The sequence below is a fragment of the Anser cygnoides genome, chromosome 2 (assembly GCF_040182565.1).
Source record: "Anser cygnoides isolate HZ-2024a breed goose chromosome 2, Taihu_goose_T2T_genome, whole genome shotgun sequence".
In the NCBI taxonomy this organism is placed as follows: Eukaryota; Metazoa; Chordata; class Aves; order Anseriformes; family Anatidae; genus Anser; species Anser cygnoides.
In genome coordinates, this window is record NC_089874.1 from 47,620,686 (window position 1) to 47,645,721 (window position 25,036).

The 25,036-nt window shown below is 36.6% G+C and overlaps 1 protein-coding gene across 10 annotated transcripts in view; it reads right to left on the reverse strand.

The window, feature by feature from the left end:
- Positions 1 to 25,036, reverse strand: part of ULK4 (unc-51 like kinase 4) — a 246,606-nt gene that overhangs the window by 111,017 nt on the left and 110,553 nt on the right. For 6 of the 10 annotated variants that reach the window (XM_066992021.1, XM_066992022.1, XM_066992019.1 and 3 more), the window contains exons 31-32: positions 16,362 to 16,410; positions 14,964 to 15,008 (exon numbers count right to left, since the gene is read on the reverse strand). The exons of 1 other annotated variant lie outside the window; for it this stretch is intronic. In XM_066992021.1, coding sequence (XP_066848122.1) covers positions 14,964 to 15,008; positions 16,362 to 16,410 — 94 coding nt within the window. The remainder of the gene's footprint in view (positions 1 to 14,963; positions 15,009 to 16,361; positions 16,411 to 25,036) is intronic. 3 more of the 10 variants (XM_048075821.2, XM_048075819.2, XM_066992023.1) reach the window with 1 other exon arrangement.

A 25,036-nucleotide genomic window follows, 5' to 3' on the forward strand; every position in this document is an offset into this window, starting at 1 on the left:
CTTGGAGGAAAAGGGTGCAACAAGGAATACAGTTCCAGAAAAAGATGATACCAGTTAAATCTCTAATTACAAAGCAGCATGATTACCCATTTCCAACCACCTCCCAAATATTTTTTCTCTAGTAACTGTGCAAATTGTCCAACTACAAAGACTGAGTGAACAGAGCTTTAATGTGATACAAATCCTGTAGAAATGGGTTATGTTAAACACTGAGAGCTCTGAAACTTGTTCCTAGATGGGCAATCTGTGTAAATGGAAGGAGAAAGATTGTATCTGAAGTCAAATCTCAAATTTAATATTCATAAAGTAGTGCACATGGTGGGAAAAAATCTTAACTTCATATATGAACTAATAATCTCAGGTTAAGAAAACTGGTTTCACAAAAATGGTGTCTCAATAATAGAACTCAAAAAAAAAATGTTAGGAAAAGCAGAAAGAGTAAAAAAAGAGAAGGTCACTATGCCGACTGTATAAACCCATGGCTCATCCAACCCTTTGAACACTCCACTCTAGTCCTACATATCACAAATTATATATGAAAATAGGAAAATATTCTGAGAAAGCAACAAGAACGACCAAAAATGTGGAACTGCTTCCATTTAAAAACTGAGCAATAATGGCTTTGTAGTTCTGAAAATAGTTTTAGAAAACTGAAGGGAAATAATGAGATTTATAAAGCCAGAAATGGCATAAGTGGGTGAAGATCCATTGTTTGCTGATTTATTTATTTTAAATTACCTTCCATAATTCTCTCTTCAAGAAGAATTTTCTGAAACATTTCTTAAGTCAGCTACAATAAGAGATGCAGACAAACACCTACACTCAACACAAGTAATCCCTGCTGGAATCAAAGGACTGAAACAGAACTTGTTATTAAATAAACTATATGTTTTGTAATACATGTAACTAAAAATAAGAGCTTAAATAGGAACTTTATGAGAAAATTTGTTTGTGAATTCTCAAAATTACTGTTTATGTGTAATACATGCACTCATTAAGAGCAACATATTTCAATCCAACCAAACAATTAGCACAGATTGAAAATTACCCTAAAAACTCAAAACAAATCCTGTGTACTTTTAACCTGCTAATTTATTCAAGAAATACTATTCCTTCAGAAAATAAGTCAATCAGTTTAAGCCACAAAAAATAATCTGGTTTCTCATACAGAAGTAGGAGTGGTAAGACAATCTTCAGCTAATAACTAAAAACTGACAATACAAAAAGGTTCCCATGCATACGTTTTCAATATATAAAGCAGAACTTGACTTGGTTCACACTAAAAGTCTGCCTACACCAACAACCTGCCTAAAGCACTGGGCAATGGAGAAGTCCTGCGAGCACACGCCAGGCAAACAGAACAGCTCCCCCAGCCTCCAGCCCTAGGACTTTGAGCCAGAAGCAGACCTTTCAAACAGTAACAGATTTCAATGGAGTTTTCCTCCATTAAGTTGTCCAGCCTTTTTCTGAATGCAAGTAAACTCAGTACCCTATGGTACAGAGTCCATAGCTGAACTTAACCCTACGGGAAGCTGCATCTGCTTTTGTCAGTTTTTAAGATATCAACTGAAAGTTTTCTTTAGTTCTCATATTACACGATACAGTGAGCAGCAATATTGTTCCTTATTCACCTTCTACGAGCCTCTCATGGCTACATGCTATCACACTTCCCCCTCAATCATCACCTTCCCAGATTAAAGTGTACACAACAGTAATTTCTTCTACAGCGGCCTTTCCAGATCTTTGATCTCCCGTGCCTCTTTTCACTTCACTTTTTGCAGTTCTACTGTAACCTTTTTTGAGACAGGAAACCTGAAATTCACAGATGGATTACCATAGCAGAATGATTTTCTGCACAGCAACATGCTTCTTTCCCTCACAATACATAACATTCGATTTGCTTCTCTGACCAGGACTACTTAATGCTTATTAAGGAGACTGTTTTATTAGGTCGTGGTTTTTTTTGTTTGTTTGTTTGTTTTTTCTAAGCCCAGTATCTCATTCCTGAGTGATAACAGCCTACACATCTTGCATCGCTGCGTATGGAGAGTCAGACCTGTCGACAGTAGACACGTTGCTCAGTGCTTCAGACCACATACAGGTTTCAGAGTTGCTCTGAAAATGAGTGCAAATTAAACTGAAAGTGAGTAGTACTGGGTGTTAAAAAAAACTTGAGAGGATTTTAATTACATGGATACTTACAGTATCCTGAAGGTTATGCACAGAACTTCTATTTAAAAAAGCTCAAATCAACAGTGATGAAATAATATATGAATGCTAAAGAGCTTTATGACAACAGTAAAAAATAACATAAAACCCTCAAAGAATTTGAAAGCTTTGCACTGCAAACTTTTAAAGACTTTAAAACATTTCTCATTTGGACAAAAAGTGGGGAACACCAGTCGCGTGCCTATTCTAGTCTTGGGGCAGTCGATGGTGACAGTCAGTCGTGTTCTAACATGCCTGCTGCTGGTGATGTCCATCATGAAGAAACATAAGCTCAATACATTTCTTCCTTAAGTTCCCAAAACTGACAAATTGCTCTGATGATTGAAATGAAATTACCAGTAAAATGCCCAGTGAGCACAGCAAAAGGTCAAAAACTCTTCCCATTCAGATTAAAGCAGGCAAACACTAATACATTTTTTTCCTGATGGTATGAGCTAGACAGAAGAACTCACTATAAAATGAAGTAGTGTAAAAATTATTTAAAGCTATATGGAAAGACAAAATGGTAACTAAAAGAAATACAATTTCCCTTTTAGGGCAAAAATTCACATCTTTCCCATACTTTTAAAAAATCTTTTGAACTATGCATGCACTGATTCAAGCTACCCTTACTTCATGTGAAGTTGAAACACTTATTAAGACATGTATTAGTTTACATTTAAGTAGGCTTGTTTTCCATTTCATTTTTGAGCAAATTCTTCTTATACCTAGGAATATGGAATAAAACTAGATTTCTACTTCCACTAGAAGTGTTGCCAGATCTTCTACTTTGTAGAAAGAGAGAAATTACATTTCAAAATAATATATTGGCTACGTTTAAACTGCTTTTTTTGCATTTTAAATTTTCTTTTTCTAGGGTGCATGTATTAGTGCCTTTTGCAGACTTGTTCCTAATGTCCTTATGCAAAACTATTCAACAGGCTACTTCTCTTGAATGCAAAGTACTTCTTTAAAAAAATGCAAGAAAGATGCACTTTCTTAATTTCATCTTATTGCTTCAAGCAACTTTACACCTTCTTTGCACCTGCACCTTTAAAGTACTTTTTGACATTTATGCTCCATAATTACGACTGTTTAGTCAAAATGAACATATTTAATTTTCGTTCAGTAACGTTTGCATTTGTTTTAGTTGTACTTCTCCAAGTTTCCTCCACATGTTCTCAAAATACCTCTTTGTGTTACAAGATCTGGTACCACTTCTTGATTTACTTTATAAATAGTGGGTACTTAACATGCTATCTAACAACAAAGTGCATTTTAAAAAGGACCAGCATACAACAGTGCTACAAAGCACTCTTTTGAGTACAGTAATTTAGAAATGTGGTGGTGGGGAGAGAGAAGGAGGAGAGATAAGAGGAATTTACAAAGATAATCTGCTTCCATATTCATGTGGTTTTATAACTTTCTACAACTCATCTGAACACTTTTACAGTGAAAAATAATACAACTGACAGGGAAAAAATGCATAGCATTAGATACTAAATAAAAGCACTCTGCAAATGTTAAGAAGTTCACAGCTTAGAGTGACGCAGATATAGAGTGACTCCAAATACTGCCACGTTTTGTTGCTTCCCCATAAGTGTGTCTGTTTACAGGACTGCCTTAATACCTACTGCACTTCAAGAATCAATCCTTCTTCTGACTTCCAGGGAGAACTCAACACATGGGGTTTCTGCATTTGTGTCTCACCAACAAGCACAAGGAAAATAATTCATTAAGGATCATTACAAAAGTATTTTAGTTTGGATGAGATGTACACACCGAAGAGCACCCTCCTGAATATGAAAATCCATTGTTATTTCCTGAATTAACCTAGATCAAGCACATGAAGCCATGTTAAATTAGGGGTCAACATGAACAGATATCAGAAATGGTTAAGCTTAAAGCTATACATAAGCAAAGTAAGTTATGCCAGAAAATGACATGCACGCAAATCTCGCACATCCCTCGCTCCTTACCCAGATGCTGAAGGACATAACAGATGCTCTCTTGGCCAGAGATATATTACAAGGTCAAAGCAGTCTGGAACTTGTGAGATACGTCATACATGACTTTTCAAGATGGTCTAAAAGCAGTAATAGATTTGCATGTTCCTAGCATTAGACTTACTTAAAAAATGAGAAAGCGTATACTGCAAGAGCCCAGTGAGAGATTTCGTGCACATCAGACACATGAAATCAGCTAGCTTGTTGAAAGAACTTCTGCTAAAAGACTAACAGAAAATTGCAGGTCATTTCTGCACTGCAATGCTTAACTTCAACTGCTGGAGATAAACCCAAATTACCAAAGAAACTAAGCACATCTATCTGGAAAACAGACACTGCTTTCCAGCGTTCAACAAGTCTAAAAATACAGAAAACTTAGAGGCATACAATAGAGAAGGTTGGCATTTCAGTAAAACGGTACATATAACTTAAAATTTCTCTCTTAATGCTTGACTTGAAGAAAGTGTTTGACAGAAGAAAAAAAAAAAAACAAACAAAACCCACAAGTACACCAGAAAATCCATAGAATCAAAGGTTTTAACTCCTTAAATATTTTTGCCAGCTTTGCCTATGCTAGTAAAAGTACACCAGAAGCTGATAAACTGGAGCATCTGTACTGATTTCCAGTACCTACTAAGATTTTATATTTTATTTAAACTGACAAAACAGTATTAGATTATGTACAGATCATTACCAGTAATCCTTTCATTTTTTTTCACATACCAATGATAGCATCAAAGAAAAAATATGACAAAAATCCACTGTATCTGTGTATATTTTCAAAAGCAGAGACTCAAAGGTTTAAAACTGACATGACACCTGAGATTATTAAAAAAATCCTCCTAGAATTTAGTTGTTGGACTACAAAGAACCTGTACTTGAATTTCAACAGCCAACTCGCTGCTGCAGAGCAAAAACCATTGTGTAGTACTGTGTGCTGTATGGCAGGGTGCGTGATGCCATGATATTAAAAAAAAAAAAAAGAAAAGTTTGATGAAATCATGAAGCCTCTGTCTATAGAGCAAATACAAACTATTTAATTAATCATGTTACCCCCACACAATTTTATTTTACTCATAAGATTACAGACCCAAGCAGTTGAATTGGATCTGCCCATTATTATGCTAATTAGGTCCAAATCTTAGTTTTCAAGTTTAGAATTGCTCCACTTTAGCACACTTCTATGCAATCAAAGCAATTCCTTAATTCCTTGAGACAGAAATACATGTATGTGCACATACGTGCACTCATTTAAGACTTCTAAGCATTCAATAATTACATATCAGACCTGTACTGAAAACTGACCAACACATACTGAACTGCTGCAGCACAGTAAAGTAAGAACACTACAGAAGACATACTAAATGCTGCAAAAACTCACACAGCTCGTTTGTGAAGAAAAATATTTTGTAAGTCAAATGCTAAAAGCAAATTTTAAAAGGTATTTAAAATTCGTCTCTGAACACAGTATGCAAACTACAAATTCCTAAACATTCAAGTTAGTTTTCCAAGAAAAATCCATTAGCATCAACTTTTATCTGGTGCAAATCTGAAGTCAGCATACAGAGCTATGCAGAGCTATACACCCTTTAAGCAAAAATATAATCATTACAAAAATATTACCTCTTGGGACCTAAATTACCCAATCACAAATGCCTCACTGAGTTAAGAATTTGCTCAGAACACCATTCAAAACAAGACTCATATGAAAGGCACCTTTCAAAATATCCACAAGTATTGCCAGACAAAACACGTTTCCAAAAACATTCACTGACTTCATACATCCATCCTCCTAGCCCTGCCCTACAGCCTGTCTAGGATTTGATTCACCAAAGAACACCCTTGTGTGGTGTAAGATTCAGTTGGCTCACATAAGGCAGAAATGGAAGCAGAGCCAAGCCGGCTGAACACATTTTGCCACTTCACTGAGTCCATCTTGCTTACTTGAAGGTCAAAGCACACCAGGAATTAGGAAGTGGGAAATTCATGAAGAGCTCAGAAACCCAAACTCACCTAGGTGACTACTGACTTGGATCCTAATCCAGAGGAGTTACATACTTAATTATGGGTAGGAAAGAGTGCATGGTGGATACCATGCTAGGAAATGTAGGGCTGTTTTCATTTGCTTTCTTGTTTGTTTGTTTTAGGAGGATGGACTGGATCATGCAAATCAGATCACTGAATGACATATAGTTGAAGGCACCTTGGAATTCTTCAGTCTGAACCCCTGCTCAGGGATCTCGGAAGGGATCATGGGGTTCTGTATTCCATGCTGTAACATGGGACACATCTTAGGGTTACGGTTAGTTCTTAACTGACTATAAAAAGAGTTTAAACTACAACATTGCCACGCATCCCTGTCACATGGGGCTCGTGGTCCCAACCAGCAGTGTTACAGTCACTACAGCAAAACCAAAAGGACCAGAGGTCTCAGCTGGACTATGCAAGTTTTTCTGAAGCTCTTCCAGGACATGTTCTTGGGACAGTCAGAGCAATAAAGACAATCTGCCCACACAATGCACAGCAGTGATTGCTATTCTGTGACATTTTTTCATTGAAATGCATTTAGGAATAGCAGTAATCACAGTAACTATTTTTGCACATCGCAGGCCTACACACCCTTGTTTGTGATTTCCCTCCCCATATGGTACAGCTAACTTTACAACCTTGTTAAAGCCCTTTATATAGTCATGTTTATTATCCATAAAAAAATTTGCCTTTCTGGGACATGGTAAAAAAAAACACATATGAATATTGTTTATCCATGAGTTTTCTTATACCAGCTAGCACTGAAAATAAAATTTTTAAAAAATAGTTATGTAGCATGCACACTAAAATATTAGTGCCTAGCAATTCCTTTAAGATGCAAATAGAATTCCCTTCCCATAAAAGAACACAATGCTGTCAGAAATGCTGTGGACTCAATTTTTCTCTCAGAAATGAAGCTTCAGGTGATTTTGTAAGTAACTATTCCATCCTTTAACAGGATCAATAGCTCAAAATAAATTTCCAGATAAGAAAGAGAATGATAGAGGGATATGTGTTAGTAATAGGCTTTCCTTTTTAAAAGCCATTTTATTATCCACAATATCAATTTGTAATATTAAAATGATTTGAAGGATAGCTCTGCTTCCCATCACATATTTCAATTCCACCAGCAAACCTATGGTGACAGATCTACACAGACATGCAGCTATAACATAGATCACTCACATTTATTTAGAATTCCTAGTGCTTTTCCTAACAAAATCTGAATACCTTCTAAGCTCTAATGAACCGATACTACATTCCTCTGATATGCATTTATAGTTATACATAACATTACAATAATGAAAAATGAATTGAAGAATTACACTTGAATAAGGTCCAGCAGGGACAGGCCTAGTTTCAGAATGATGAGCACCAATTTCTGACAGTTCTGTAAGAGTAAATGTCTTCACTGGGCACACAAAGGACAGAAGCACACTACTGACGTCTGAAAAAGAAGGTTTATACAATTTGCCCAAGGTATAGAAGAAATAAGGACTACCAATGGGAACAAGAAGCAGTTCCCTTAATTCTCTCAGTACTCTGCTAACAAGCCCCTTCTTCTTCCCACTAACAAAGTACCTCAAGTAAATGAAAAGCACTGAAAACACATTTTTCTCAAATTTTGTCTTTTATCACAAATACACACAACTACTACTTAGTGAAAGGGGGCTTAAGAAAAGACACAGTGACTTTTTACAAAGACAGATAGCAATAGGACAAGGAACAGTTTTAAACTAAAAGAGGGGAGATTTAGAGTTGATGTTAGGAGATTGTTTACACTGAGGGTGGTGAGGCACTGGCACAGGCTGCCCAGAGAAGCTGTGGATGCCCCATCCCTGGAGGTGTCCAAGGCCAGGCTGGATGGGGCCTTGGGCAACCTGCTCTGGTGGGAGGTGTCCCTGCCCATGGCAGGGGGTTGGAACTGGGTGATCTTTAAGGTCCCTTCCAACCCAAACCATTCTGAGATTCTATAAAAACTATTTGATTCAAGCAACTCTACAAGAACAGCTAAAAATCAGCTCCTAATACCACTTGGAAAAAAAGAAACAAAACCCCAACAACAGTTCTCTCAGGGTCATGGAGAGAAAGTAAATCATTCCAGCTCTGTTTAACGCTAGCACTTCTTAAAGGGAAACTTTTAGATAGTTTTCAAACTTGTACATGCAGAAGTTTTAGTTATACAGTATTTCTTTCACTATCCCAAGCTCACAATCTGCATAAAAAGAACACAAAAGCAGTGCCACGCATCTCCTAGGGCATACATAAGGCACCCCTCAAAAGGAGCAGCATGTTGTTGCCGTGTGGTCCCCAGGTCCCCAGGGTATGTTACAATCACTTGTGACTCTCCAGCTCCAGTCCTTTCCAGGAGGTTTCTTCAAACTATATTGGTCTTCTGCAAGTACAGGAGGACACCCACACAGCAGTTGTGAAGACATCTTCTGCTTTGAACTACCGAGGGGACCCAAGGCAGCACGGCTGCAGCAGCAGACTGCCCAAGGACTGATTAAGCTTCAGGACAAGGCTTCACACGTTCTCAGCCCTCTGTTGCTGCAACCCCATTACCACTGTCAGCTAAGCTGCTAGCTCAAGGGTAGGTGCAGATGGCTTTGTGAATTGCTGCCACACACTGACTGCAGCACAGATAAGCCTGAAGCTTCTTGGTTATAGCAAACACGTTGAAAGTCTAGCAAAAGTTACAATGATATTTAAAAGCCAAACCTTGCTCCTGTTAATGTTCACAGCCAAATGCCTATGCAAAGGAAACTTTTCTTGACCTTTTTACTGCTTACCCATATGTAAAAACACTGCCGTCATCTAACAATATCAGGGAAAAAAATCTTATACCAGGGATTCTCATTATTAACCACAATCAGAAGTGGCCTTTATACCAGGCATTTTGGCTTATAACAGTTCCATTGCCATGACTCAAGCAGACAACAGTTACCCTTCAAGAAATAAAACTGCTAAGAGTTCATGATTTGTACAGTGTTAGTAGAGAAAAATTGACCGTAACACATTAAGAACCTGACTAAATACTAATCAAATGGTTACAGATGTGTAGATGTATAAACACTTCCCCAAAAACTACTGATAGAAAGATTACCGAAAAAGTACAAAAAAAATCTTTTTCTGAAGAACCATTTTTATAGTAACCCTTACTGAACCCTTACTTTATTGTCACTGTACTGGTGGAGACACGAGACTTCAACACATTGGTAAGAAATGTTTGTTTGGATACATTATACCATACTCATTGTTGAAGCGTTCTTTACATGTACATTATATTTGTTTTCTTTAAACTGCATCTCATCATTTTTCTCACTGAAAACAGGTAACTACTGAGATATCTAACACTTTCTCACTGATTTCCCTTCAATCCATTTTTGGATAGGAATTACTTTGAAAATAAGCAATTATTTTGCTTTATAAAAAACACATTAAAACAGGATTTCTGTATTTTCACTTTCAGAAATCCTCACAGACTACATGAAATCTATTTCTGGCCTGTCACTGCAGTTTTACACACAACATCACAACACAGAATTTGGCTATTTAATCTAGCAGATTGTAGGCAATGCATATGCTTCACAAATACAAAAATAAATTAAGGATAAACTTAAAGTTTCTAAATATAACTAAAGCTCATCCTGTAGAAGCTGCAAAATAACTTTTAGAATCTAACTTCAGATACCTTATAAGTGCAGATTTTCCATCAAAGCAGAAATGAGCAGATGAAGTACACCAAAATGAGCCACTGCGCGTTTCACTATTTGTTATAACTGCACTGGATACACAATCAGAAACAGGAATACCCCACAGAAATCTATTAAAATTATTTTATTCAAATAAATACTATTTCCTGTTCTGTAAAACAAACGTTGCCTAACCATTCCCAGATTATCTTTGTATTTTTTCTTTTAAATAAATGGCTGGGGCTAAATTGAGTACTGAACATGGCTGCAGACTGGAGTGAAATGTCTACAGGTACCAGCTACTACCAGTATCGATCTTCTCATGCAAGCACAGAACTTAGAGAGAGATTTTAGTTCATTTACAGCCTAGAGGGTCAACTGCCTATTCACATAAAGTGCTCGAACTTACATTATTTGCCCTATTTGCTATCCCAACTTTCTCCAGCACATGATTTTGGCAGCATAAGCATGTACTCACTACAGAATATAAGCAGTCTCCAACTCTCCAAGTATCCAACCTGGATGATCCACAAGTACTTGCAACAGTAAGAAGAAAGCTAATTCTTGTAGACCGCCACCATGGCAGGCACCATGCTGGACTAAGAGGTGGCTAATTTAGCAGATAGAAGTAGATTAATGCTTCTGCTGTTGCATTAACCTCTTGAGCACAGGTTTACTGCAGCCTATCAAAAATATGAACAATATATGATCTTCTAGTTTAAGACTAATTCTGTAATTAAACTTTTTAAAATGAATTCATAGAGCAAAATGGAGACAGTATAAAACCAAATCTTAAACCCAAAGACAACTAAGAAAAAATAAAAATATGTGAATATGACTACAAAAAGAAATATATTCAACATTTCCATAATATTTCCACTATATTTAAAGAAAAATAAATTAAAATTTGACATTTTAAAACAAATTCTTTCAAAAAATGTAAAGAAAACTTCTGATGAAGATGTGGACTTATTAATACCATGTGCTGTTAAAAGGTTCTGACACAATAATGCATACCATTAGGTGATGATATTTAATAATAACATACCATTTACAAACACAATAACTTTTAATCTTACTAAAAAGTAAATTTTATTAAAAGGATATGTCTTTAAATCCATGTTGCCACACTTTTCATGGTATCACTGAACTTTAAACTACAGAACATTGCAAAAAATATTTGACAGCAGAAGCTGAAGTTTGTGAGATGCTAGTGTGTTAAAACTTACATGGGAAATCTTAATAGAAGGAGCAGAGAATTAACTACGGGGCTTTAAAAAGAGGAAAGCACTGAGTTTCTAATCACAAGCATCATTAGCTTTAGTTTTAAAATTTATCAACAGAAAAATAGGATTTCACCAACTACAGAATTTCTTTTCTATGCCATAGCCTAGATTCAGATGGCCCTAAAGGAAGGCCATGAAACGTTTATGATGTGTGTAGAGTTCCCCCCAAACACTGGAGAAAAGCCACTCAAAAAAGTAACCTAGCACACAAAATAACATATATGTCAAATTTATTTTTAGCTACTTCACAAAATGCTGTTAGCAGTCTAAAATACAAATACATGTTAGAAATATTAAAGAATATTTCCACTTCCATTACTGACCTCACTGTAACAATATACTATGATATTAAAAAATAACATTTTGTGTATAATATACTGATATGTCATATAATCATAGGTTTGACATAGTGAAATAAATAATATTAGAAGCAGAATATTAAGGGCGCAGCAGAAAAAAAGGCGAAGTGTAACATGAAGTATATCCCACAGTAATCTTTTCTGCTGCAATCTCTACTTCATCAACAACAGCATTTTCTATTTCTATCTTACACCAACTCAACTTTTGGCATCATTTACAACATCATGGAACTTGGCACTTTATTTTTAATCTCGTTACTAAGGGGAGTTTGCACCATTTAAATTTTGCACGTTACGATGTCAACTTTCCTTCTGTTTTTCAGTCCCACGCTGTTCTGAATATACTCATACTTACTGTGAATCCACCTTCCTTTTTGTGGACATGAAAACTCACACAGATGCACATCACTACATCTTCACTGATCTCATTAGATGTTATAGCAAGATAAATGCCCACTCATACTGCAGTCATACCTTCCTATTACTTTGTAGAAATACCCATAATCTACCTCACAGCTAGCGCTAGGATCTGGGATCAGGGTAACGATGGAACTACTTTACATTCAGGTACAACGTGAAATTCCCCTCTGAAGTTTTGCAACAAAGCACTGTAAACAGGTCTTTCACGTATTTAAAAAGCACACTATCAATCTGCATTTACTGAAATTAATTGAAATGATAAATAAGTGTTGAGGGTTCTCAGGGGAATGGCAACTGAATTTAAAGCCTCCTACTAACAGATCAGTAACTAGAACCTAGCTCAGGTGAATGAAATTCATACCTATTATCTTAGAACAACTTTTTAGGTAGACTGTAACAGCCCTTTTTACTCATTCAGTACTCTGTTTTTGTATTGTTGTTTTTTTTTTTTTTTGGCAGCTGTAACATTTACAGAGAGGCAGTCATAAAGGACATGAACAGAAACATTTGGTGCAATTCAGCGGAGTTCATTGATTAAACAGGTCCAGACACATGGGACAGGATAAGAAATTTCAGCTCTCACGGTTAAGGGTTAGACCACAACACAGAGTCAGCAGTATGCAGTGCTGCAACTCTACAGCAACGAACAGTGAGAAGCAGTCACATTAAAACCTATTTCCTGTGAAGTGCCCAGTATCTGCAAGCCATCATGTCTCCACTGCTCTGAGAGATAGATTAAAGCCAGTACGTTCAATCCTGCTTTGACTGTAGCACAGACAGTCTAGAAATGAAGTCTGCTCTTGGAGACACTTTCCAATTCTGAGCCCAAACTATTCCCTTTCAGATCCTAGAAGAGTCACTGTCCTGTCAGTAGCACTGCTGGTAGTAACAAACTGCACTTAAGAATGCACAGAAAATGCACTGGGTATTTGGTCTCTGCATAAGAAACTGTGAAATACTAATGACACTCCATGAACTTAATAGCTCTATATTAATTTACTGAGCATGTACCTACAAAGTAATGTATTGACTCTGAAGTGTAATTTAAAATCAATAGTTTAGGGTCTGGTAAAATTCTAGGTACAACAACACACAGCCCCATGTTACTGAGCTATCCTGTTTCTCAAAAACCGAAGTATAAACCTGAGCACAGACTAGTTAATGGACGAAAGCTTTTTTTTACGGAAAGCAAATGACATGAAGCTCCTTTCATTCACACAACCATGAAAATGATTTCAGAAACCTATAATGATGGGGTTTTCTAATTCATTCTGCCCTTGAGGAAAAACAGCCTAATAAGTAATCACTCCAGGGTATTCTTCAGGCCCTATAATAAAATCACACCTTTAGTGCAGACCATTATTACACACTTTTGGCACTCACCAAATTTCTCCTCACCTTCTCTTTTTGAAAATGCTCAACCTGGCAAAGACTAGATTTTCTTAACTGCTTTTAAAGATATTTACATTAGCACCATCAGTCCCATAAATGCAGACGTTTAGCACTTACATGTACCGTGAACACAAAGGAGTGGAATGAGTGAACATGCAGAAGTGAGTTCTCATGCATAAAATTTTCCAACTTCTTGTAAACTCTGTTTACTGAATCCCAGTGAAAACTCCTCCCAAAGCCTTAGCATTCCTACTTCCCAAATTCTCATTCCTTTTATCTGCAACATCCTTCCATACGTTTGCTTGACCCTGCTGGTAAGAGTTGCTCGCACTCATGTGGCTCCAAAGCCCAAACAGACTAGTCCCTTGATTCATCCTGGCTCCTGAGCCTTCCCAATTGCCTAACATTCCTTCGCTGAATTCACTCTTCTGCAGGGAGAACAAGGGAACAGCAAGGAGGTTAGCACTCCCATTTAGGGAGTCTCATGTCCCTCAAGCCAACCAAGACCACAGCTGATAGCCAGGGTACTGTTAGACCTTGACTGCTATGCATGGCAGTTGAAGCTACTAAACATGTCCTTCCCAGACAAAGCATGTTGAAAAGGGATTTTTTTTCCTTCCTAAAAGTTATAAACCTTTTCCCTCACAATTCTAAGTCCCAAGATAACTATATAGGTTGAAGAGAGCTGTGAAACGGCCACAGACCACCAGTCATGCACACAATTTCCATCTTAGCTGCTTTTTACTCTCTAAAAACTGTTTCTAGAACTCATGACATCAAACGATGTACAGGAAGATCAGGAGTGAGTATTTACAACTGACTCCAACTTATCTTATCCTATATCTACATGGTATGATGCACATACTTTTTAAATGCCATGCCTATAGATAAGTTATAACAAGTTTATAATGAGTTTTTCAGGATCTGGGAAGATTTCTAGAAATCATTTGTTGAACACATTCTCAAATATCCAAAAATAATAATATATAAATATATATGCACTTTTCTGGTAGTTAACCTTCAAGATACCAGCACTTGAAGAAGTTTCAAACATTAACTTGATATTTGAGGATATTACCATAAACACTCGACTTCCATATTTTACTGTGTTTCTCTTTTGTTACGACTTCTAAGCAGTACTTATACCAGGTCAAAACTATTTATGAAACACTGTGAAGTGTTGCTCTTACTGTTAATGTTTGTCACAATAAGGTCTTTTCAGACTTGTACAAATATATACACAAAATACCATAAAGTTTGTGTTCTGTATGCTACTGCAAAAATCTGTCATCACTGAAGAGGTTACTTTAATAAAAAAGGCTTATCTGATTATGTGGTAATAAAGAGATTTAAGATAGGTAGTGAAATAAATCACTGCAAAGGATTAGAGAAAATTCACATATTTAAACCTAGGAAAGGAAAGTCAAAGTTGATTCAGAATCACATTTAAGAACATCTAGGACTGAATTTCAAGAACGATGCAATAGCAAGCATGCAATCTGCCTACATTGCATAAATTATTCATATTTAGTATTCATCAGGAGCACATTTACATTACAGAACACTTACCTGGCACAAGATCATGAACAAACGGGCTTGAAAAAACAAGAGATTCTGCAAAATATCGGTGAGAAGACTAGCAGACAGCACAGGACCCAACTTCCAAACTATCCTGCAGACGTTTCTTTTTTGTTAACACATTTGTTTTGCAACATTCCAGAGGTGCAAAGCCATCACCATTTTTTCATGATCACTTCATGATCAAGCACAAGTACAGGCTGGGCAGAGAACGGATTGAGAGCAGCCCTGAGTAGAAGAAGGACCTGGGGGCGTTGGTTGATGAGAAGCTCAACATGAGCCAGCAATGTGATCTTGCAGCCTTGAAAGCCAACCATATCCTGGGCTGCATCAGAAGAAGTGCAGCCAGCAGGTTGTGGGAGGTGATTGTCCCCTCTACTCTGCTCTCATGAGACCCCACCCGGAGCCCTGTGTTCACCTCTGGGGACCCTAGCACAAGAAGGACATGGACCTGTTGGAACAAGTCCAGAGGAGGGCCACGAGGATTCTCAGAGAGCTGGAACACCTCTCCTATGAAGGCAGGCTGAGGGAGTTGGGGTTGTTCAGCCTGGACAAGAGAAGGTTCTAGGGAGAGCTTATAACTGCCTTTCAGTATCTAACTGGGGCCCTTCAGGACAGTTGGGAGGGCCTCTTTGTCAGGGAGTGTAGTGATAGGACAAGGGATAATGGCTTTAAACTAAAAGAGGGTAGATTTAAATTAGATGTAAGGAAGAAATTCTTTACTCTGAGGGTGGTGAGGCACTGGCACAGGTTGCCCAGAGAAGCTGTGGACGCCCCACCCCTGGAGGTGTCCAAGGCCAAGTTGGATGGGGCTTTGGGCAACCTGGTCCTGTGGGAGGTGTCCCTGCCCATGGCAGGGGGTTGGAATTAGATGATCTTTAAGGTCCCTTCCAACCCAAATCATTCTGTGATTCTATGACTTTTTCATAAGTGGCAGATCCTAATTAGGGAAGGAAATTCAGCATGTTACTACAAAAAATCATATCCCCGACATTTTACATTGAAAGAAATTCTAAAAGCTAATAGTGGTAGTTTGCATTATCATAACAAAACTCTGTTTTGATACTGTTACATAAGCACAGGTTGCTCTGCATTTGTTGCTTGGGTTGGGCAAATACATGGTTCTAATTAAGGATCAAGCTCATTAATTATGTTTTTCAGATTCTTATTTTATTCAAAAAAGAAAAAATCTTTATAAAAGCAAGGCAGACAGTTGGTGAGAACAACATACATGCCCACTTACAGACACTATAATCTTTTGTATTTATAGACTGTTCACTTTATCAACAACTTATAAACATGCCTTAATAAATTTGCTTAATATTTTTACATGATTTGAGAGATATTATACATATTTATTAGTGTGTATATATATAAAGAAGTTCTTACCAAGATGACTTGGAAAAGAGCTGGAAAAAGATGGTTTTCTTCCACAAGGCTGTAAAAAACATATTTTAAGATTTATTTTCAAAGAGAAGTAAATTCTTATTTAATACACTGAACTCATAAAAGGAGCAGAGCAGTAGAATAGTTGTTACCAAACTCCATGACCCAGAACCTCAGCCTTTGACTAGCTCTTAACAAAAATGAGCTCCACTTCAGCTATTAAATAGAAACAGCAACGTAACACTGCTTTGGAAATTACTTCTAGGTCTGCTTCACTGATGCAATGCAAGTGAGTGGAACACTAAGTAAATTAGTATTTTGAAATGACAGAAAATAATTAAAATTCAGAAATACAATACTATACAGATTATGAAATAGTCAACATGCACCACAAACTAATTTGAATTAATAGGCTTACAACACACAGAGTGAAATTATAAATAAGCTGTGTTGTTTTTTAAAGCATGCTACATTAACTAACTTCTTGGGTTGAAAATATTAATATATGATACATTTGCAGCCACTTCTCTCAGAAGTATTGGGGAGTGATTACCCAAAGGAATTTATATATCTTCCTGGATTTTAAAATCATATATAATCATCGTACCTATTTATAAGAAGAATATTCTCAAAAACCAACAATACATTAAGGTAACCTCTTCTTCTCTTAGATCTCCAAAAGCTTTACATTTATTAATAAAACACATGTGCATCTCTGTCACAAACACTGTGATGACAATTGAATTATATGTTTACATACCCTTTTCCATAGTACTCTGCCTAATTTGAGGAATGAGTCTTTTCCTTACACATACACTACATGCCCACTCACCAAACACCACAGTGAGCACAGGATTGTTTAAAATATTTTCTTGTGTCTTTACAAAATTACTAAAACATTTCACAAACAAGAAGCAGATTTAGCACTGTGATACAGCTGAAATGCAAGATTGTATTATTAAGTCTGTGTAGTAAATGCAACATCCAGAGTATTACTGTGTGCTTAACATGAGACTGATGCTTTTACATGCTTCTTCTAGGAACCTGCCATACAATAAACTACATAATTATTTTGTAAGTAGTATGTCAGGTAAAGGCAAAAAGGTGTATCACATAGTTCTCCGAATAAACAGGAGATTCATTTGACTAAAAGAAGCACTCAACTTGATCTTTGAAACTTTACCATGTAATACCCTGTACTGGCTTCCAGTACAACAATAATCAGATTAATTCTGTTTGGCAAACTATTTGTTAAAAAGAATCCATACATTCCTAAAATCACATTTCCAGTTAAAAGCTCTTACTCATGTCCGGTAAGAAAACAGAAGGTATTATTTTTATGAATAGTGTAAACTAAAGCACTAGACTGAGGGATTGAGGCAACTAAAAGGAATTGCACATTCTCTTCTACCAACTTAATGAGAAAATTTAAAGGAAACTAGAACAAACATCCAAGGGTCATAAAATTATAAGATGTAATCTCCCTTGTCAGAGTCCTAATTAATCATATTTGCTGAAATCAGGTATGTAAAGGAAATATAAAAGGAAATAAAGAATAAAAGGGATATTATACAATAGAACAACTTTATTTACGAAGAACTGAGAATTACTTAAAAGTCAAATACATTCATTAAGTATAAATAATGGTTTTCTATTTCATTTTGTTTTGCTATTTCTCTGACTCTTAACATTCACCTCAACAGAATAATGATGATTTTGTGGTTTAACCCAGCAGGCAGCTCACCACCATACAGCTGCTCATTCACTCCCCCCACAAAGGGATGGGAAAGAGAATCGGAAGGGTAAGTGAGAAAACTCCTGGGCTGAGATAAAGACAATTTACTAGGTAAAGCAAAAGCCATGCATGCAATCAAAGCAAACCAAGGAACTACTTGCTGCTTCTTTAACAACTAAAAGATCGGTGTGTTATCAGCATTATTCTCATCCTAAATCCAGAACAGAGCATGATGCGAGTCTCTATCTACAAAGAAAATAAATTCTATCCCAGCCAAAACCAGGACAGACAACCATATAGAATCTATATGAAGTCTGGATGGGGAGGCGTGTTTAACGTAATATGATGTATTACATCGTACAACACCGGCACATGGGCCTAGAGACAAATCAAACTCAACTACCAAATTAGTCAAAACATAACATATCAATGTAATGGTATGCACCTATATGAATATGTTTAATGTAGCTAAGTAACAGCCTTGTTCAACCAAATGTGCTCAATTTTTCTTGCACACACAAATGTGTAATACACAAGATACTCCTAGCAGACGTAACATTCTGACAGAGAATTAAGAGTTTATATTAGAAAAGAAAGATAATTATTTCCAAGAGAAAAAGCCTGAATTAAAGGACAATTTCTGTTCTAATTAAACGGATGGAAAACATACCCATACGCAAGGGAAATCCCAACAAGTTCTCTATACAAGTTAAGAGAGCTTGAAAGCTATTTGCCTCTGTGCTAGCTGACAAACCCCAAAAGACTGGTGCAGCAACCTGGACACAACCAGGTCATAGAAGAGTCCCAGGTCAGCAGAGAGGAAGACTTGTTATATACAAGGTTCATTTTCCAGGGCCAAATCTGCCGAGTTAAAAGCTTAGATCATGCTGGTAATACAGAATTTTGCTGATGTGGGTATATTAATCCTGGATGTCAAAAAAGGTCATTTTACACACAAACTCCCAAAAAGAGCAACTAATGTAATTGCAATCGTATTGACAAAATGAAGTTTTGCCAATGCAAACCAACTTATGCTTAAAGCACATTGGAATTACTTACACTAGCAAGAGCTGCTCACTTTACTATGTAAGCAACATTTAAACTGAGTACACATTGACAGTAAAACAGAATTAAAAGAATATATAAGCAATCCTTGTTTAGGCAAAATCTAGAAAAACTCTTTGTGGTAAATTGTAAATTATGAAGCAATTGGTTTCAAAAAGTGTAAGTCCTGATTGTAATAAGTCACATATATTCTGCTGAGATAAGCTAAGAAAAACTATAGCCAATATGGCCATTCGTAAAGGTCACTGACAAACCTTTATGATTCAAGCAAGAAATAGCTGCAGCCTTTAAAGAAAATGATACATGTAACTGGGCTAAAGCAAGAAGTCACATCAAGAAACATATTAAGATACTTCTGTGACAAAGCTTGAATCTGGTTTATTCCAACTTCGCATATATGTCGCCAAGAGATAGACTAATGTTATCACATTGTTATCTGACACTTTTAAAAAGGAAAAGTTTTGAAGTCATGAAAACTGAGCATAAGACCAACACCTTATTTGTTGGGCATTAAGAATATCTGTACTGGTTTCCTAGGCAGTATCTTTTACTGAAAATGTGATGGGTAGCATATTCAGTTGTACATGTTCAAGCTGTGTAACGTACAAAATTAAAAAAAAAAAAAAAAAAAGAAAGAACAAAACACATAAAATATCCTGAGATGGAAGGGACCCAAAAGGATCACTGAGTCCAGCCCCTGGATCTACACAGTACCACCCCAAAATCAGACCATGTGTCTGAGAGCATTGTCCAAACACTGCTTGCACTCCAGCAGGCTCAGTGCCGTGACCACTTCCCTGGGGAGCCTGTCCCAGTGCCCGACCACCCTCTGGGTGCAGAACCTTTCCCTAACACCCAGCCTGACCCTCCCCTGTCCCTGCTCCATGCCGTTCCCTCGGGTCCTGTCGCTGTCCCCAGAGAGCAGAGCTCAGCGCCTGCCCCTCCGCTCCCCTCGTGAGGGAGCTGCAGGCCGCCATGAGGCCTCCCCTCAGCCTGCTCTGCTCTGGGCCGAACAAACCAAGTGACCTCAGCCAGTCCTTATAGCTCCAGGCCCTTCAGCATCTTTGTAACTCTCCTTTGGACACTCTCTAATAATTTTATGCCTTTCTTGCATTGCGGCGCCCTAAACCACACACAATACTCAAGGTCAGGCTGCACCAACACAGCGCACAGCAGGACGATCCCTTCCCCTGACCCACCAGCAGTGCTGTGGCTGATGCACCTCAGGGTACAGCTGACCCTTTTGGCTGCCAGGGCACACTGTGACTTATATTCAACTCACTGTTTACCAGAACCCACAGATCCCCTTCCACAGGCCACTCACCAGCCAAATAAACAGTTTCTGATTCAAGCCTGTACCAAAGGACATGGTTGCACTGAGGAGCTGCACTGTCCTTGTGGGATTTATTCATAGATTCAAGAGCTGCTCTGAATGAGAGATTCTTGTAGGGTGATTGTGGAGGTTGCGTTCTCAGGAATTATATCACTGTTGTATAAGAAGTGGCATAATGAAAAGAACATTATGATCATTGCTACTTCATTTTCCACTTGCTTGAAAATATTATTTTGAATTAAATTTGAAATCAAGAGAACTTCTGATCTTGTATCACTGGCAAAGCAATTAGCAATTGCAATTAGCAAAAGCAAAACAATTTCACTATTTCATTCTTCCATTTTAAATAGTCTAACAATTAATTTTTCATATTTACCTTTCTAACTAAGCTTTTTATTAAATTCTCTGCTAAAATACAAACCCAGGAATTCTACATATCCAGACTGCCGTTTTATAGGTAGGAGTTACCTGTAGATTATATCTACAATGGTAGCTTGTCCCTACATAAAGGAAACAAGGCAGAATTCTACTTTAAAAAACGCAGAACAGTGATTTCTCAAAAACACTGAGATTTTGCACTCTTAAATAACTTCATTTTAAAAAATCAGAACATTATAGTATTGTCATAAGTTTTTATTAAAAAGCCAGATTGCTAGACTCAGAGTAAACACTGTGAATTAGTCTTTCACTTTTCGATATACAGAATAAATACCTTTTCTAGAAGGACAGCAATGCAATAAAAAAGGCATACCTCTGAATATAAAACAGAATTTAATATACAAACAAAATTTGATTTTGAGCCTTAACAAATGACTTAAGAATTCATGCTCTTTTTATCCTGATGCATTGCAGTCTGCTGTTGTTCACATTTGTATTTTTTTGTTTAGATCTTTTACTTAAAAAAAAAAAACACAAAACATACAAGTGTGCAAATCTTTACATTATCAAATTGAAAATCTGCAATAAAGGCTGGAGAATGGACACTCAATGTCCAACACACACGAGCTTGTGTCACTTCAGCAACATAGGACAGAAAGTCAGAAAGGTTGCCAACTGAAAACTCTTCCATCTCTATCTCATATAGCAAGTAAATTCAGTGATATGTTTCCAAATTTAGAACAAGAAAAATGTCAATCATTTAGCATTACGACCATGCATTTTCCAGAAAGAATCCCTTCTAACAGAAGGCAAGAGTATGAATTTTGTGGAGCATCATCAGTTCTCTGCATTCTGAACAACAGATTACCATTATGACAGACTAACATAGACAAACTGACACATGACAAATAAAAATTTCCTAATACATCTGAGAACGCAGATGAATAATTTTAGAAACAACTAAGCAAAAGGATTACGTTGAAAGCAAACCCTTTCATTGGGCTCACACCTTGGACTCACAGTTCTGCACTTTTTCCCCAACAAGCTAGGACTTTCGACATTCCACCTGACTGTTAAAAAACAAAATTGTCTGGCTCTCAAAAAACTGTTACTATAACTATGAAACAATGCATGGTATACAACCAGTAGGAATCAAAAGATTCTTCTAATTCTCAGTTTAAAATTAGGAAACTACATTTGTAAAGGCTTATGAGCAAATGACAACAATTACAATCTACTAGCTGTTGAAACCACCTTTCTTTGTCCCACAGTTCTGACTGATTAATTACCAACATTACCTTCAAATAACACTGATGCCAAAGGAGGGAAAAGACAACTATAATATTTGACTTCTAAGGAAAATGGAGGATACTTTTTGTTCTTCTTAAATGACTTTGTTTTCATAATTTGGTCTAAAATACTGTTTTATTAAAGTCCATGGACAATATCTATTGTTACATTAAGAAAGTTGGTCTAAAGACCTTGTCCCTTTCAGAATTTGTTTGGTATAAAATGACAACCTAGTAGAACGCTAATTATTCTTATTGTTACCAACTGTAAAGAGAGAGAGTATGGCTGTCCCTCAAAGTCAGAAAGTCTTCCTGATAGAATAGCCTCTCAGGGCCATTGGTAGCTTGAATAAATTAGAGAAGCATTCAGATAGATTTATTCTTCTTGGTGAATCCCACAGAATAAAGACCCACCATTGAAGTGGAAAGTTTCAAAGTCACCTCACTGCCACACTTTCATGTCATGCCCTTCAGTAGCTCTCCAAAGGCAAAGAATGATCTTACCATTGATTTTTAAGAAATATTATACCAAGGCACAACTTACAATAGTGTCTACCATAAAATACATCAGGGAGAAGATCTATCAACTTATCTTTAGGGGTCCCAATTATTTCAGAGTCAATTTTCTTGAACAGAGCTATTCTTCAATTCCAGTTCCTAAGCCTTCTCAGCAACTGTAGTTTACATTTCAAATGACCCAGGGGGGCAAGGAAGAAGAAAGGAGTTTTGGCCTTTATGCAGGCAGAAAATTATCTTGGATGTTGAATAATTGGATTTTTATTTAACGCTTTATTTTTTGTAGTAGACAGAAACAGGAAATAAACACAACAATGAAGACATCACTGAAAAAGATATATGTATCACCATTATATGATGTTATTTTAAAGGTCTTTCACAAGTACATGATTAATATTGAAGATGGGAAACATCATGGAAAGACTGACTGGTATTCATAAACACAATGAAACAAGATTTGAGAATTAAAATAAATGTAAAACTCCACTGTATACCTGAAGTAGAATAGTTGTTTCATACACCTTGAATATTTGCTACAACTGTAAACATATGTGAAATTCAAGGAAAACATTTTTCAAGAAGTAGAATATGAAGAACTGTATTAAATGTACAGATACACAGCAGCTTTGTTTTTATCATATATCAGCAGCTGAACTGTTGGTAACTTCCACTAACTACATGATGAAAGGTGCTTACTTTCAGTCCCAGTGTAAACTCAAAAATTGTCTGTGGCACACATTTATTGGAAAGGTGTCACTGCAATCCCAGTCATTTGCCAGCAGTCTCAGACAGCTTACTGAGGGAGAACAGAGTGTGCATTTTCAATTCCTGTTCAGTTTCCAGCCTCAAGATCCATATTTTTATAGGGATATGTCTTTTTATATGTTTGAACCACAACACACTGTGTTTTGCTGATTTCCCATTATGTTTTACAATTTTACCTTTGCCTATTTACAAGTGGAACAGAATACCTAACCTAAAATAATCCTAAATAATACCTAACCTAACGTAAATAGAGGAATCCTAAATAATACCTAACCTAAATAAATAAACCTAAAGAATACCTAACCTAAAATAACACCTAATCCTAAAATAAGTCTATGTTTTAAATATAAAAATATAATACAAAATGATTCTCAGGGAAATAGTAATTGTAAGAAGGCAAGAAAATTACATTAAGTTTAGAAAAGATTTAGAAGTGAAGAGTATGTGTTATCAGCTTCATGTATTATGCACCTACAGCGTGGTATAAAACAAGTAAACTGTATGTTGTAAACAATTTTTGTTAAGAGTAACAGAGTTCACATTATCAGAAAGGAGAGCAATGGGGACCTAAAAGTGATAGAACAATCAATAATTCTGTGGAAATAAATGCAAATCTTGCTTTAAAAAATGTATGTTTCACCAACATGTTCTTGGAATGTTTCTAAAACATAAACTTACAATATCAGATGAATCACAGAATCACAGAATTAAAGGGGTTGGAAGGGACCTCAAAAGATCATCGGGTCCACCCCCTCTGCCAAAGCAGGTTCCTTAGAGCAGGCTGCCCAGGTAGGCGTCCAGACGGGCCTTGAATATCTCCAGAGAAGGAGACTCCACAGCCTCCCTGGGCAGCCTGTCCCAGTGCTCCATCACCTTCACTGTGAAGAAGTTCTTTCGCATGTTGGTGCAGAACTTCCTGTGCTCTATCTTGTGGCCATGAATTGAAACACAATGAATTTTGAGGGTGGTCAAGTAGTGATGGTAATTTTTGATAATCCTATTCATGTCCTGAAGTTCAGAAAAGACACAATTGAAAAACTGTCAGTTTCAGCTATCGTATCATTCTTTGAAAAGCGATTTTAAGTATTATGCCTCATGGAATTTTTCAGTTTAAGGATGAAATTCACTAATTGTCACAAATTAAACTGATGAAAGTTTAAAAAATCTTACTTCCTTTAGGGATCCTAAAACACTGTTTTTATTTGGTTTCTTTTAAACCAATCTTTTGTTGCTGTTGTTAAAGCTTGAAGACTAATGTTTTCTGAAGTTGTTGCCAGGTTGTAATTGCATATTTTGACAATTGCAGGATCTGTGGCTAATGGAATATTAACAACTTCCAAATAAAAGAAGGCAAAGGCTTTTATAGATTTTAGATATATAACGTATATCCCGATGTTTCACAGAATTGTATCACCTATAATAAGTCAATAGCAGATTAGATCAGTTAATTCAACCATGTGTCAGATACTTTTCCAAAGCCTTTTAAATTATATATATATATATGTATATATATATTTAAGTTGTGTTTAAACATTTCTGCGTCATTCAAGCTTGAAATAGACTTCAACCTAAAATAGATTTAATTCCTTAAACCTAA